Genomic DNA, 17,012 nt, shown 5'->3' on the forward strand with positions numbered 1-17,012 from the left:
TAATACGTGTGTGAAGGCTAATATTTGGGGTTGAATATATATAATATCAAAACAGCCTTTGGTTTTTAATCAATGTCCGGAATATAGAAGTGCGTCTTAATATTGATGCTATAACTGCAGCTTCGTTTATGTGCATTAGATAGTGTTATTTGGTATTATTATATATAGATGCTTACGCTGAGAAACGACATTTAAAGCATGAGTACGGAGAAAATATTTAAAATTAGAGGATGAATGTCCTCTGCGCGACGCTGTGGGAGAAGTGCGCGTCAGGGGCGTTTAACATTTATTTCTTTATTTCTTTATATGTATACAAGAAGGTACAGTGGGATTGTGAGGATACATAATATAGTAATTACAATCTTGTAAAGCCACTAGTACGCGGAGCGTTTCGGGCAGTAGGGCTCGGTTTCAGGCTCAACACCTTACTGAGGTCTGACCAGGGGTTGGATGGGTGACCATTGGGTCTGGCGAGTGTCTGGTTGGGTGACTCTCTGGCCTGCCCAATGTTTTTTTTTATATATACAAGAGCTCTTACATTCTTGTACAGCCACTAGCACGCATAGTGTTTCGGGCAAGTCCTAATTAATCCTAATTTTCACACACATCCCCAGGAAGCAGCCCGTAGCAGCTGTTTAACTCCCAAGTACCTATTTACTGCTAGGTGAACAGGAGCATCAATGCGAAAGAAACTCTGCCCATTTGTTTCCGCCATCGCCGGGGATCGAACCCAGGTCATTAGGACAACGACCTGCCAGACCCTGAGCTGTCCACTCAGCCGCGAGGCCCCCCTAGGTCCATATTGGAGGGTATGTATTGTTACGGTAATCTGCTTAGGCAGAAGATCCTGTTCCCTTTACCTCCTATTCACCAACATATCTACATGCTCCAACATAAGGAATCAACATCAACGACAACAACAATACGTGCTCAGAAGCCTCAATGTCTAGACAGAACCCCCCCCCCCCTAGTACCCAAGACACCTGGACACCTGCTGTCTGGGCAGAGATCCAGCACCACATGCCAGTCGACCAGCCACTAACTGCTTGTTTAATTGCCGGCCGATGGTTACCCACAACATTAGCGCCATCTATGCTGGCCTGGCTCATATAAAAGCTCACCGGCGTCCGGTCATCACCACCATTTGGTCACCACTTGGTCCGGGAGACATCTCCCGTCACGCAGGGTGCAGTTGCGCCTCCACAGATCTCCAGTATCATCTTTTGATACTGGTAATGGCTCGAAAGGGCCACCACTTACGGGCTATTCATGCCCGTGCCACCTCTTGGGTGGCTTAATCTTCATCAATCAATCATCAGTCATCACCACCATTTGGTCACCATTTGGTCCGGGAGACAGCTCCCGTCACGCAGGGTGCAGTCGCACCTCCACAGATCTCCAGTATCAGTTCTTGATACTGGTAATGGCTCAAAAGGGCCACCACTTACGGGCTATTCATGCCCGTGCCACCTTTTGGGTGGCGTAAACTTCATCATCATTATCGTCCAGTCATCTTACGGGCTATTCATGCCCGTGCCACCTTTTGGGTGGCTTAATCTTTATCATCGGCGTCCAGTCATCAGAATACACTTCGTTCTCTCAACAGTAACATATACTGTTGCCTCCCCAGGTGACAGTATGTTGTTGTTATAGATTCAGCTACTCGGAACAAGTTCCAATTAAGTAGCACGGGCTATGGTGAGCCCGTAACTTACCTGGCACAGGAGCGGAACAAGTAGCACGGGCTATGGTGAGCCCGTAGTGGACTTACCTGGCACAGGAGCGGTGCTATGAAGTGACAGTAGATGCGTACACCTTTTGTATAAAGTAATTTGCACCTCTTTTGCTTAAAGAAGAAGAAAAGAAGGGGCATTGTTTTGTATGTTATTAAAGTCATTTATGTTATATTAAATGTTTTAAGTGTTTATTCTCCTTGTTTTACCAGCAGCTCTCACAGTGCAGAGGAAACCAGCAGACTTATTTACTTTATTTTACTTTTTTTTTATTAATGTGCGATTGGCACAACACCAGCCAGAAAAGCCACTGCTCTATTTCAGATTATCGTCACATTAAACGAGTTCCTAGGAGAACTTACCACAGTATATATGTATATGTACACAATTTTGCCTATCCCAACCAACCTTTGTCTGTACCTAACCCCAGACCATCTCCCCTATAAATTTGTGTAAGGTCAGCCCCAAGTGTCTGGCCTCCAACTTTGGACAGACATTCTCTCGTACGGTATCCGGCGTTGCCCGGGACTGCCAGTCTCTCTTCCAGTCTCTCTCCCGGAAAGCAATGCATCCAAGTTACTTTTAAACCCTTTCTCCCTTCAGGCACTCTTCCCCTTCCCTCATCCTCCCTCCCCTCATCCTCTTCCTTCCCACCCTTTCCCTTGTCCTCCTTCCTACATCAACCTCTCTCCCCTCTTCCCCGCCTTTCGCCTCGTCCTCTCCCTTCCCCTCCCATAATTCCCTCCTTCCTCTTCACAAAATATAATATTATGGAAAAATGAAACATTTATATGTTTAATTTTTTTTATTATTAACACATTTAGGTTGGGGCTTGTGGCTGAGTAGTCAGCGCTACAGATTCGTAGTCCTGTCGACGGAATCGATCCCCCGGCGATGGCGGAAACAAATGGGCAGAGTTTCTTTCATCCTGATGCCCCTATTACCTAGCAGTAAATAGGTACCTGGGAGTTAGACAGCTGTTACGGGCTGCTTCCTGGGTGTGTAACAAAAAGGAGGCCTGGTCGAGGACCGGGCCGCGGGGACGCTACGACGCGAAATCATCTCAAGATAACCTCAAGATAGGTACATCTGAATTTGTGCAGCTACCCTAGACTATTTGACGTCTATATGACTAAATAGTACAGTGTCAAAAAGTGATGACACTACGTGATGCTAAAATCCCCATCACACAGGATGGTTAGTCATACAGAGGCATGTGATAAGTAGTCTGTAGTGGCAGACTCTGGGTTATCTTGAGGTTATCTTGAGATGATTTCGGGGCTTTTTTTTAGTGTCCCCGCGGCCCGGTCCTCGACCAGGCCTCCACCCCCAGGAAGCAGCCCGTGACAGCTGACTAACACCCAGGTACCTATTTACTGCTAGGTAACAGAGGCATTCAGGGTGAAAGAAACTTTGCCCATTTGTTTCTGCCTCGTGCGGGAATCGAACCCGCGCCACAGAATTACGAGTCCTGCGCGCTATCCACCAGGCTACGAGGCCCCCTCGCGTACATTCATTATGTACGTGCATTGGGTGCATTCATTATGAGGATAAATACAAGAGTGAATAAGGTAACAGTGATACTAGAAGTCCCCATCTCGCAGGATGGTAAGTCATTCAGGGCCATACGTTCAGTAGCCTCGGACATCTGAACGAATATTTCACGCGACCAGAATTGAATCCGTGAGAGCGGGGGGAGGGGGGGAATAATTATTATTTCTTAAATCATTTAACTTGAGCTTAATCCAACCAGCCTATGTCTGTCCCTTACCCCAGACCATTTACCCTACAAATATGGGTAAGGCCAGCCCCAAGTATATGGCCCCCGACTTTGAACAGACACGACCTTGTGTACCACTTATGTCAGACCAATCCTGGAGTATGCAGCGCCAGCCTGGAGACCATACCTAGTTAAACACAAGACAAAGTTAAAGAAGATTCAGAGGTTTGGCACAGGGCACAGACTAGTCCCAGAACTGATAGAGGTATGAACCACGAGGAAAGGCTACGGGAGCTAAACCTCACGTCTCTGGAAGACAGAAGTGTAAGGAGAGACATGATCATCACCTACAAAATTCTCAGGGAAATTGACAGGGTGGATAAAGACAAACTACTTACCATGGGTGTGGAACACGAACAAGGGGAAACAGGTGGACACAGGTGGAAATCTAGTACCCAAATGAGCCACAGAGACACTAGAAAGACATTAGACATTAGAATAGACATTATAAAGACATTAAACATTAGAATGGACATTATAAAGATATTAGAATAGACATTAGAGAGACATTAGACATTATAATTTGTTCAGTCAGAGTAGTCAACAAATGTAATGCATTAGGCAGTGATGTGGTGGAGGCTGACTATACCCATGAGGCTTCACCGCTGAGTGAACAGCGCTCAGTGGTCGTAGTCCGAATGGCCCGGGTTCGATTGCTGGCGTAGGCGGAAACAAGGAGGCAGAGTTTCTTTCACTATGATGTCCTGTTCACCTAACAGTAAATAGGTACCTGTGAGTTAGACAGCTGCTACGGGCTGCTTCTCTGGGATGTCCGTGTGTTAGAGATATATTTTATGTAGTAGACATAGCAGAGGAAAAATAGATTGGCTAGAAAGGCGGGGTCCAGGAGCTAAATAGTTCGATTCTGCAGACACATATAGTAAAAAGTTTCAAATGTAGATTTGATAGAACCCAATAGGCTGCAGAATATGTACACCGGTTGATTGACAGTTGAGAGGAGGGACCAAAGAGCCAAAGCTCAACCCCCTCCCCCCCCAAGCACAACTAGGTGAGTACATTCTCTCTTATAGTATAGATACTACCCTTGGCTTCCACTATCCTTCTAAAACTTTATAAATCTTTTCCGCTTCATTATTTCATATAGTTCTAGTTTTATCTGGATTAATCACATTATATATAGTAGGCCTAGCTTATACGTTACCCTTGAAGAGTTTATACATTAGAATTTCTAAATTTATTTGCGAGACGTCGTCGTTGTCAAACACAATTCTGTTGTGTACGGAGGAAAATTTGTATTGTGGAAGGCGAGGCTGCAATCCCACGGCATGAATGGCGTTCCTAAGATTCCCTTTCTAGGGAAAACTGGCCCAAGTAACATCTGGAGGATTTGTTGTAAACGGTAGACATCTCCCAGGAACGTGCGGACATTACCAAGAATGGTATGGTTTAGAAACGCTTTGTTGCGGGAATATCACAGGATTTTTTATATTTTTTTGTAGGAGGCTCATGGTAAAAATTTCGCCCATTAGATGACAACACTGATTTCCTGGCACGTCCCCGGCCGTCAAGTTCCTCCCGCGGACAGCTTCCACCTGGCGAATATTTTCAATAACTGTAACCGCCAAAGAAGCAGTCTTTCCGCCATGAAGTTGAACATGTACTAAGCAGACAAACTAAAATGATTCCGTTAGAGTTAACTTAAGATTATTATTTATTTGGCGAAAATATTGAGGAAAGGTAGTGGCAACCGAGCGGGGCATGTGGGAAACTAGGGGTGGGGTGGGAAGTGATTCAGCCGCGGCGGGTCAGTAGCGCGCCTCTACCCTCGCTGGCGGGTCGTACACCTCCACAGTTTACCTCCTGTCTTCCTAGTACAGTGAACTGTCTTGTAAACATGTGACGTGAAAAATAAGACGAGTTTTAAAAGTGTTGCATTTTTTTTTTTGACGGATGACTTAATTTAATATTGTGAGCGGTATTTGATTGTTTACTATGGTAATACAAACATGAAGTGCCACGGAAACATCTCCAGTGCCTGGCCCAAAACTTATGAGTGATTTCATGACATTTCATTTGTTGAGTAAACAGTGTCATTAAGGACGATAATTTTTTAAGCCATGAATGGTGAACTTCGATAATTGAGGCTTTTAGTTCAATTGCGAGTTTTCCAGGCGCCTGCCCTGGTTAGGTCAAGGCAAATATGTGGCACACCTACATTAACACTGACGGCAAGAAGCCAGACTCCCTTAGCGAGAGCAAGAAGCCAGACTCCAGTAGCGAGGGCAAGAAGCCAGACTCCGGTAGCGAGAGCAAGAAGCGAGACTCCAGTAGTGAAGGCAAGACGCCAGGCACAATTAGTAAGGGCGTTGATCTGGACTTTTTGACAGACGCCAACGTGTACTACAACTTGCCTCCACCTCTGCCGTGTGCCCACAGCTGCTGGGCCTCCCTCCCACGCGGTCACCCTCCACCCCAACACCATTTCAGGCCCTACTCTTCCTGTCCCGCCTCCCCCAAGCTCCCTCCTGCCGTAGTCCCACGCAGGAACATTTCTCCTCGACCACCCGTGGCCCAAGAGAGGGCAGGGAAGGATGAGGTGTCTCCTACCCTCAAACCGCGAGCTCCAAAACCTACGCATAAAAAGTTGTCCCACACCCGCTCCTTCGATCTAGATCATCTGTACCAGAACCTGGTCCGAGTGACCAGTAAACCCCGCAGCAACTCCTTCAGCATAGATCTGCCCTGGAGACGCAAGAAGAAGGCACAGGAAGCTACTCCTGATATTAAGGAAGATGCTGGAGAGGAGAATGCCGCTCGGATGCTGCCAGCTCCTCACACTCCTGCCGAAGAAACATTTCCTAAGCCTAGTCTGTTGCTAACCAGCAGTCCTCGGTCCATACCAGAAACACATAGCAGCCAGACAACTGAAATTAGCAGTAGCAGCAGCAGTAGTAGTAGCAGTAGTGGTGATAGCAGCAGCGGTGGAGTGCCAGGGGACTGTTCAGCAGAGGTGTGCCCTGGGGTTACCTACCTGAGGGACACGGGGCCACGTAACCCTCCGGTCAACTGTGTTCACGAGGATGCTGTCAACTCCTGGTACCACACGGCTGCTACACTGCCTCTCCGTGCCAGCAAGTGTTCCACCAGTGAAGGATCTCAACACAACTTCAAGCCAAGACAGGCACTAGACGTTAACGCTAATTTGGACGAATGGTTACGCAAAGAACGTTGGTTGGAGAAAAAACGCAGCTCTCGTAACCTTCGACTGGCAGGTATGCGTTAAGTCATTAATTGTTTAGTGGAGCATGCTTTGTTAGGAGTTTTAGATATATTATGTTGGCCAACAGAATAATGTATCATGCTCTTTACATATACAGTATTACATATTTTTAGTCAGGCTGTCCAAGTTTCTTACATAGCTATGTGTCATATGCTGTATAGGATAATCATCTACACGAGTATAAATAGGCGCTACCTCGCATGGGCGGGTATGCTTTGGTTTCCTTTATTATTATTATTATGTTCTTCTGAAATAGTGCTGGAGTTAGATGCACTCTGCTGGGAAGCCAGATGTCACATTATTCAAATCATATTATATGACCCGTTGAAATGTGGCTCATAAGTTTTATAGGGTAATATAGTAATAACCAATATCGACGTTTTTCAAATTTCTTTTACTGCGACCAACAGCAAGAATTGCATTTTGTATTGCGACCCAGTATGGCTATATATAATAAATCAGACAAAGAGGCTATAAATTATGTTCCTTTATTTGCTGTTGACACGTGATAAATGCATGTTTACGGATGGAACCTATTTAATTAAATTATATATTTATGTTTTTATTTAATATATAAAGCAATATCCCAGCAATATTCCTTATGCTCGCTGGGAGGATGTTGAACAACCGTGGACCTCTGATGTTCATACAATTTGACAGTCTCCCGTAAGAGATCACACATATGGGAGGGCAGAGGTCACATAAATCATGGGGGGGGGGGCAGAGGTCACACAGAATCATGATTATGAGTTAGTCTGTAGAAAACTAAGCCCACTAATTTTACTTACCCAGTAACTATTGTCTTTTAAATATTAATATATCTGAAGATGAAGGAAAGACCCAATATAACAGTATGTGTAAGTGTATTAAAAACAAAATTTTCGGGTGTAGCCTACAGCCTTTGTATACAGTGTTGGAGAACAGTGTATACAGTATCTTGAGAAAGGATCACACTTTGTACAAAGACTAGCGCAAGTTGATCCTCTTCGGATGCCAAGACAGTTAACTGCTGGTTGTAGACAATGTCTCCACCTGTACGCGACCACGGCTTGTGACCACCCTCGGCGCTGATCTTGGTTATCACCTTGGCGATGATAACCTGTGGTGTATTGTCTTAATTCTGTTCTCTGAAGTTGCGCAAAGTGAGAAATGGCCAGGTATCAAGCGGCCATGAGTTAATTGTATCTTTATCTAAACGTTATAAATCAAATTGGGTATATTGCCTTACCTGTGAAAAGTAACTGAGTCACCTGTAATATGCCTTTCCAAGTACACTGCGATGGCATCATTGGGTGAGCGACTACATTGTGCACCCATCATTCTATGTTATTTATATTTATTTTTAAAATTATACAATTATACAAGTACATAGGGTTGTGAAGGGACATACACTAGTGATTGAATGGTACATTCTTGCAAAGCCACTAGCAAGCATAGCATTTCGGGCAGGTCCTTAGGCTAACCAATAAATGTTACGATAGGTATATTGTAACAAGAATATGAATTCACATAATAGGTACCTCATTTTAAATTGCTAGAATAAATTATGCTAATTAGGTTGCATTTCTTTAGTAATAAACTGGGTGAGTGGGTAGCACAAGATACTGTGTAAGTTAGCAGCACAAGGTGGTATACTATGAAGATGAAATTATGTACGTCTTGGTTCTGCTTTTGAATAAGTATAGGCTGGACAATTGTTTAATTCATTTGGGAATGAGTTCCATATTGGTCCTTTTATTTGTATGGATTGTTTGTAGAAATAATAGTCTAACTGGGAATATCAAAGTGATGTTTCTGATGTGATGATCATGGGTTCTATTACATCTTTCTAGGAGGAGGTTCAAAATAGAATTAAAATTTAGGAATAAGATTTTGTATGTGTAAATAGCACAAGAGAATGTGTAGAGTAAGATTATGTTTAGTATGTTCAGGGATTAAAGAGAGGGACTGTGTGATGTCTGAAGAAAGAATTTGTTATAGTTCTGATAGCAGATTTTCGCCAAGTGATGATAGGCTTGAGGTAGTTTGCAATTGTTGTACCCCATGCACAGATACCGTATGTTAGAGAGGGATAGATTAGCGAGTAGTATATATATAATGTCATGGCTCCTCTATTGTGTGTATGCTTTTAAGGCCGAAAGTATTTGGTTTCCCCACTGTTAGGTACAGAAAACCTTTGAGATCCCTTCTTAAGCCCCGGACTGATACGAGGAACCTCCAGGTTCGCACCCAATATGCTGCTTGGTTAACAGAGGAATTAGGTGTAAGTAATCTGGCTCAAACATATCCTCCCCAGACATCAAACTTGGGTCCAGCCATGTGTAAGCAGACAGGAGTTAATGCATATTCAGTAAAACTATTTGCTGAACTACAGGATGCTTAAAATAATTTTGTTTCTTAATGACTTTCCTAAGTTAGCCTAGCACTTTGCTGTAAGAGCTTTGGGTGTGTGGGAGGGAGCACCAGAAGATAACTACTCTATGTAGATGATGACGTCACATAAACACGCGGATTCCTACTGAAATGTTCTTGTCAAACAAGAACAGCGTCTGGTGCGTCGTTCACCAGACTATCGCTCATGGCCACCAGTTTATGCTCACCCTCGCAGGTTTTAGCCCTATCGGGACCTTCAGACTCTGGCAGTGATGAAGCCTCGCGAGAACCATGTTTTGGTAGGTGGGCTAAATTTGGGCAATTGCGAAAAAAGGTGGCACGTGTTTAAAGGCGAGGGAGGGTGATTGATAGTGAAATGATACGGCTGAGCTCGAACTGAGAGGGGGAAAGAATGCGCTTAAACAATGGTAGGTATGAAGACGTGTGTAGGGGGGCGAGCAGGGAGCAGCCATAGCACCCCAGCCAACTACAAAAGGCATATTAATACGATTTTGGTTAATGGTTTGCTGGGCCAGGGAAGAAAGGTATCTCAAATGGCGCCTCGCTTGTCTCTAGAGGTGAGAGCAGCCGCCTATATACTGGGAGTGCGGTGATAATGGCGAGACTTGGGGTCTATATCCGGCTACGGGTGAGAGTTATGGAGCCAAGTGCACGACAACCTGCAGCTCAGGTAGCCTACTCCTTCCTCATACAACCTGCAGCTCAGGTAGCCTACTCCTACTTCATACAACCAGCTCAGGTAGCCTACTCCTACCTCATACAACCTGCAGCTCAGGTAGCCTACTCCTACCTCATACAACCTGCAGCTCAGGTAGCCTACTCCTACAACTTGCAGCTCGGGTAGCCTACTCCTACAACCTGCAGCTCAGGTAGCCTACTCCTACCTCATACAACCTGCAGCTCAGGTAGCCTACTCCTACCTCATACAACCTGCAGCTCAGGTAGCCTACTCCTACAACCTGCAGCTCAGGTAGCCTACTCCTACCTCATACAACCTACAGCTCAGGTAGCCTACTCCTACCTCATACAACCTACAGCTCAGGTAGCCTACTCCTACCTCATACAACCTGCAAGATGAAACGTGAATATTTTTATTTAGTACTTATAGTAACGATGAGGACCATCGTACATATATTAACGTAATGGGCAATGAGAAAGTTGAATTTGGACAAACCGGGAGAGGTTTTGTGTTCATGTTGCTAATACAACCTAACCTAACCATCCTTGGCCTAATACACGCTATCCGAGGCCTAATATAGTACATATATTTGAGTTCACTGCACATGGCTTGAACATGCAGTCAACTACACGTGACTTAGCCAGAACCCACCACATGTGACTTGGACATGTAGCTAAAAGCTGGTGTTTCATTGGGCAGCGTTGCTCACAGACCCGGAGTGTTGCCATTCCACAGTACTCTATGGTATTTGTCGGCTGACTTTGGTGTCCCGTAACATATTTCTGGCGTTTAGCACATGTCATCTGGCGTTTAGTATAAGGGTACGGAGTTGTGTCGCCCGTTTTTACTGAATACAAGTACTGTACAACATGTCAAGTCGTGATGGGAGATCTCGTTATATCTTGAGATGATTTCGGGGCTTTTTGTATGAAAATGAGGAATTCTCCACTGAGGTACAAATGCCTGCACTCGAAACGAGCCTCCTCCCCTGCCCAGTCATCCCCCTACATGTTAACATTCATGAATGCGTCTTTGGGGTCGACCACTGGAAAGAATGGACTTTGTTTGAGGACGGGTTGAATAATGATTCTAATAAGTTAATGTTAAATTAAGAGTAATTATGGATTATTTAACATTATATAAATACTAATTATTTGTGTCGGGGACAGGTAGCCAGTGAATATATAAATGCCACTCACACACCAAATGCCCCCCCCACACTAAGGTCGAATTACTGACCCTCCTCCAACAACAAGCTGACTAACATCTGGACACCTATTTACTGCTAGGTGAACAGAGGCATCAGACGATAGAAAATACGCCCAACCATTCCTGTCCCACCCGGGATGCGAACCCGGAATTGCCGATTGTAAGTCGAGAATGAACCCGACTGTATTGCCGTCATTACGTAAGTCGTGTGGATTATTTGATGTTACGAAAACCATTATGAATTATTTGACGTTAAGAAAATTATTATGAATTATTGATATTGAGTATTCAGGTTTAAGGGGTTCATTTCCTGAGCCCGTTATGTATGTGTTTAAACATTTTCCATCACCGCCCATGGCATGGGTATAGGGAGCATAATAAATGAACTAACAAAAAATGGGCATTTATTTGAATGTAAATACGAGAAGGAGTAATGGGATGAATGTGTGGAGGAGGAGGAGTAATGGGATGAATGTGTGGTGTGGTGAGGAGTGGCGGCATGCCGCGTGTGGAGGAGTGGCGGCATGCCGCGTGTGGGCGTGTGGAGGAGGAGGAGTGAAGGCATGCCGCGTGTGGGCGTGTGGAGGAGTGGCGGCATGCCGCGTGTGGGCGTGTGGAGGGAGTTACCAGCCTAGAGTAAACAAGCCCTGGCCAGGTGGAGCAGGGGCTCTGCCACACCTCATGGGCTTAGTACGGCCGCTCTCTCCTCCTTACACCACATCCTCAATAGCCTCTGCTCGCTCAGGTTTTTGCTGACTTTAACTTTAAATTATTTTTTTGTATTACACGTGGCGTTTTTTGTTATGAGATGAGTAGCAGCAGCAGGCGGCGGTGTTTGGTTAAGGCCGCTTGGCCACTGCTACCTTGAAGGGGCGGTGGCCATATTTTTAGACAACTCATGTCGACGTCTTTGCACATTGGAACAAGATACCATTCTTTGTTTTAACTTATTATATATTTCACTTATACCAGAATTTGCATATTTAAATCACACACAGATTGGTGTAGCCGACACAGTCAAGTTGGTCTGGTGTTTCCAGGGGAGGTTTGTTTTATCTGTGAGGGTCACCTTACCTTAAGGTTACCTTGAGATGCTTCCGGGGCTTAGCGTCCCCGCGGCCCGGTCGTCGACCAGGCCTCCTGGTTGCTGGACTGATCAACCAGGCTGTTGGAGGGTCACGTTGCCCTCCTTCACTTCTCTTTAGTCCATTTGACCTTCTCAAGATCCCATTATATATTCTTACTGCCAGATATTTGACATTGTTTAACCCATTTCATCCACTGGAAATCTCTCGTTCTGCCATCACTACAGTCTCCTTGATCATCACACAGCAGTCTTATGGTACTTACCTAACTGTGTCCAACCACTTGGACTGGACGGTAGAGCGACGGTCTCGCTTCCTGCAGGTCGGCGTTCAATCCCAGACCGTTCAAATGGTTGGGCACTATTCCTTCCCTCCGTCCCATCCCAAATCCTTATCCTCACCCCCGTTCCCAGTGCTATATAGTCATGATGACTTGACGCTTTTCCCCTGATAGTTCCCTACCTAACTGTGTCTGCAGGGAAGTGTGTGCTCTTGGGCTCCTGCCTACCACCCTTGTTGTTCCTGTTGCCTTACAACTATCACCATTCTGCACGTTGACTTTGTTTCGAATGCTGACCTTAAGGTTGTGGATGATGGAGGTGGCTTCCACAAGTTACTTCTTTCAGTACATTCCACTTCTTGACCACCCGTACAGGGTATGAGTATTTCCTTACATTCCTTCGACTCATTTGCCTTTCCAGCTTTCATCCAGTGTCTTCTTGTCCTACTTTCTCTCAGTTTGAAGAGGCTATTCTCTGTTAGGTCGCATATTACTACTGATCTCTTCCTCTCCAACTCCTGCCTTGTACACTTCTTGACTTGGGTTGTTTCTTTTAGTCTAACATTGTTTCCTTAATTATCTTCTTTCCCTCTGAACCTTTTGCTTGCTGCTGGAAAGGTTTTATTCGGTAATCCACAACTCTCAATAACATTCTCTACTTGTTAACTCTGAGTTGTTTACTCTACTTGTTTGCTACTCTACTTCTATCTCCCTCTCAACTCGCCTCATTAATTTTGCAACATCTTCAAACATCGACACAAGACTCAATTACTGTAAATAGTTTTTTACATATATGAAAAACAGAATTAGTCCCAGCATCGATCCTTGAAGTTCTCCATTTGTTACTGTTCGCCAGTCCGAATTCTCGCCCTTTACTGTTACTCTGTAATTCTTTACCCATGTTAGAGCTTTCCAGCTTGCTCCTGCCTGCCTCTCAAGTTCGTATATTAATCCCTTATGAAGTACTGTGTCAAAGGCTTTTTGGCAGTCCAGAAATACGCAGCCTACCCATCCTTCTTTGTCTTAAATTCTTGTTACTTAATCACAGAACTCCAGTAGGTTCGTTGGGTACGAGTGCCCTTCCCTAAAGCCATGTTGCTGTTTGTTTACATACCTGGGAGCCGGTCGGCTGAGCGGACAGCACGCTGGACTTGTGATCCTGCAACCCGTTCTCGCAAATTCGTAAAGTCAATATTGACTTATTAACTACGTGCATAGGTGATATACTAAACATAATAGATACCCTTAAAAAGATTCATAGAAAACACCAACCTTAATTGTATTTACGAAGCAATAAGATGCTTATCTTAACATACTAAGTAGGTTAGGTAAGGTCGGTGTTTTCTATGAATCTTTTTAAGGGTATCTATTATGTTAAGTATGTCACCTATGCACATATTTAATAAGTCAATATTGACTTATTAAATTTGCGAGAACGGGTTGGATCCTGTGGTCCTGGGTTCGATCCCAGGCGCCGGCGAGAAACAATGGGCAGAGTTTCTTTCACCCTATGCCCCTGTTACCTAGCAGTAAAATAGGTACCTGGGTGTTAGTCAGCTGTCACGGGCTGCTTCCTGGGGGTGGAGGCCTGGTCGAGGACCGGGCTGCGGGGACACTAAAGCCCCGAAATCCTCAAGACCCCGTCGTATGAACGTCGAGGCGAGGGAAGAGCCAAATGAGCACCAGAAGGGTTCTGCTGGTCCAGACCACCGGCAAGTGCTTATATACAGGGTGGTGACGTCAGACTGGCGCGTAGCTGGGTCTTGGAACCATTAACCGGCAGGTAATGGTCGTTACTTGGTGGTGAATCATGAGCCGGTAAACCTCGGACGGGCGGTGGTGTGGGGGGAAAAGAGACTGAACAGTACGTCTGGGAACGTATTGCTGGTGGTTCTAGATATTGATAGAGCATGCTGGCAAGAGGCAGAGACCAGAGCTTATGCTGGGGAATAACATAAGTCATTTACTGTTCCTTTTCCAAGGAAAAGAACCTCTTTTCCTCTTCAGCCTCCTTACATCCATCTCCATTTGACTTTGTCCATTTTCCTCTACCGTTTTCCTTCTTAAGTTCTTCCTCCCATTGCATACACAGGGGGTCTCGTGGCTGAGTAGATAGCGCTCGGGGGTTGTAGTCCAAAGGGCCCGGGTTCGATTCGCGGCCGAAGCAGAAACAAAGTGTGTGTTAATATATGTAGTAAACATAATAGAGGAAAATAGATTGGGTAGAAAGACGGGGTCCAAGAGCTAATAGATCGATTCTGCAGACACAGATAGTAAACACACACACACACACACACACACACACACACACACACACACACACACACACACACACAATTAGATAATTTTAGATGAGCTCTTCCTCCAAAACATAAAATATTTAAATGCAAAAATGCAAATGAAAATAATCTTTAGTAACCTGGTGGCTGGTTGGCGAGCGTGTTTGTCGCAGTCAAGCCAGGGATTACCACACGCCTCCATTGCTACTTGACGGAAGTGCAAGGCTGTTCTTGCTACTTGGTGGTGGCGGGAACACAGGAGAGACCAACTGGGTACTGTCCCTCGCTCCCTTCCTCCGCCACTTCCTGTCATGTACCACCATCTCCTCTTCCTTCCCTCCCTCCTTCCTCTCCTCTTCCTCCCCCTCCCTCTTCCTTCCCCTCTTGCGTCACAAGACACCCACTTCCCTTCTCTCCCTCCCTCCCACCACCATAATAATGTCTACCTTCATTGTGAATGGTAGAAATGTTTTAAATACATTTATTAATCTTACTCAGATACCGTTTATATATTAAGTGATGGAGCTTCCCTGGAGTCTACGAAGGGTTACATAGTTTGTGTTATATACTCAATTTGCAATAGTGCAAATTTGTAGTACAGCTATAGTCCTGTTGGGATATGTACTTCGAATTCATTGTCCAAAGGGTTTGGAGAAGGATGGGATGGGAGAGAGGCTATCTTGAGGTTATCTTCAGTTGATTTCGGGGCTTAGCGCCCCCGCGGCCCGGTCCTCGACCAGGTCAAGTATGTTTATTGAGATAAGCAAGAAATACATCTCAAAGGGATAGAGTAGCTTAGGCTATTTCTACCCCTCTTCGACCAGGTCTCCTTTTTGTTACACATCCCCAGAAAGCAGCCCGTAGCAGCTGTCTAACTCCCAGGTACCTATTTACTGCTAGGTGAATAGGAGCATCAGGGAGGAAGGAAAGTTGCTTCTTTCAACAACAAATATATATATATATATATATATATATATATATATATATATATATATATATATATATATATAGCTATATAGTATATATATATATATATATATATAATATATATATATATATATATATATATATATATATATATATATATATATATATATATATATATATATATATATATATATATATGGCATCGTGGAGGGGCTGGGGGGGGTGAGGCTCCTCGGGTTACTAACTCCAGGCCAGGCTACCCGCCCCCATCAGTTGCCTCTAACTCTTTTCATCCACCATATTTGATTTGAAACTGATGGGCATTTTAATGTAATATTTTCTCAATATATATTTGTCATTTATATATCTAACCTGGGGATAATTGTATAATTTTTGCGGGGAATTCTAGGAAGTCTGTATCCCAGTGAAGATAATAAACAGTTCGTATATGGTGCCAGTTCATTAACACGTGGTAAGACCCCTTCTCGAAGCCAACCGATTCTGGTGAACAATTGTCGGGGCAAGGAAGGCCTGTTAGGCTTATCGAGGTTCCTTCCCCCCTCCCGACAGGCCAAAACAGTTACTGGTAGACCCATCGGTGATTAACCAGACTGGCCGAGTGACGCGGATATCTTCCATTGCAACCACCTGGATTTAACCTGCACAAGTCGAGTGGATTTATTGGGCAACGTTACTCGTCTATTTGTGAACATACCGTCATAGCACATCCAACACACTTCAGTGGCAAGCTTTCCCCCATTTTGCACCCTGCAAGATAATGAAAGATTTTAAAGGTTGACAAATCTTGTTTGATAAGCTGTACACTTGAGACAGTTAAGCGAGTCCCAGCTGTGTCCTGCGTACAAGTGACAGGATGAATAACCCAGCGGGTTTTCTTCCTATTGGGGAGTGTTGTACATGCTGCTATCTATGGCGGTGTACCCACTCACTAGGATGAGTGGCGCTTGCTCAATAACCTCACCCATCGAGTCAAAATTTAAATTTAAAATCCAACCGTGGGCGGGGGCTGAAGGGCTAGTGACAGCCGCCCACGCAGATGCCTAAACAATGATGATGCTTTTTAAGTCACCAGTGCTATCTCGAGCGGAAAGTTAATATTAATAATTCATTTTCATCGCGGGACAGGCAGCCTGTATATATATATGTTTGTTAGGCTTATATATCGAGGCCACCTATCCCCCCCCCCCTCCACTGTCTAACTGTTGACCCCTCCTCCCAAGATGCAACTCCATAATAAGCTGACTAACTCCTGGGTTCCTATTTACTGCTAGGTGAACAGATGCATTAGGTGATACGAAATGCACGCAATCCATTTCTGTCCCACCCGGGATTCGAACCTCGAATTCCCGATTGTACCAATAGAGTGGGAAATTTGCTGCACATT

The 17,012-nt window shown here is 44.7% G+C and overlaps 1 protein-coding gene across 1 annotated transcript in view; it reads left to right on the forward strand.

Moving 5' to 3' along the window:
- The first annotated feature begins 5,292 nt into the window (after window positions 1-5,292).
- The window catches only part of stumps (DBB domain-containing protein stumps), a 40,824-nt gene continuing 29,104 nt past the window's right edge, over window positions 5,293-17,012 (forward strand). The window contains 1 exon segment of the mRNA XM_045727386.2: window positions 5,293-6,746. Coding sequence (XP_045583342.2) covers window positions 5,675-6,746 — 1,072 coding nt within the window. The 5' untranslated portion in view covers window positions 5,293-5,674.

Source organism: Procambarus clarkii, chromosome 78 (genome assembly GCF_040958095.1).
Source record: "Procambarus clarkii isolate CNS0578487 chromosome 78, FALCON_Pclarkii_2.0, whole genome shotgun sequence".
In the NCBI taxonomy this organism is placed as follows: Eukaryota; Metazoa; Arthropoda; class Malacostraca; order Decapoda; family Cambaridae; genus Procambarus; species Procambarus clarkii.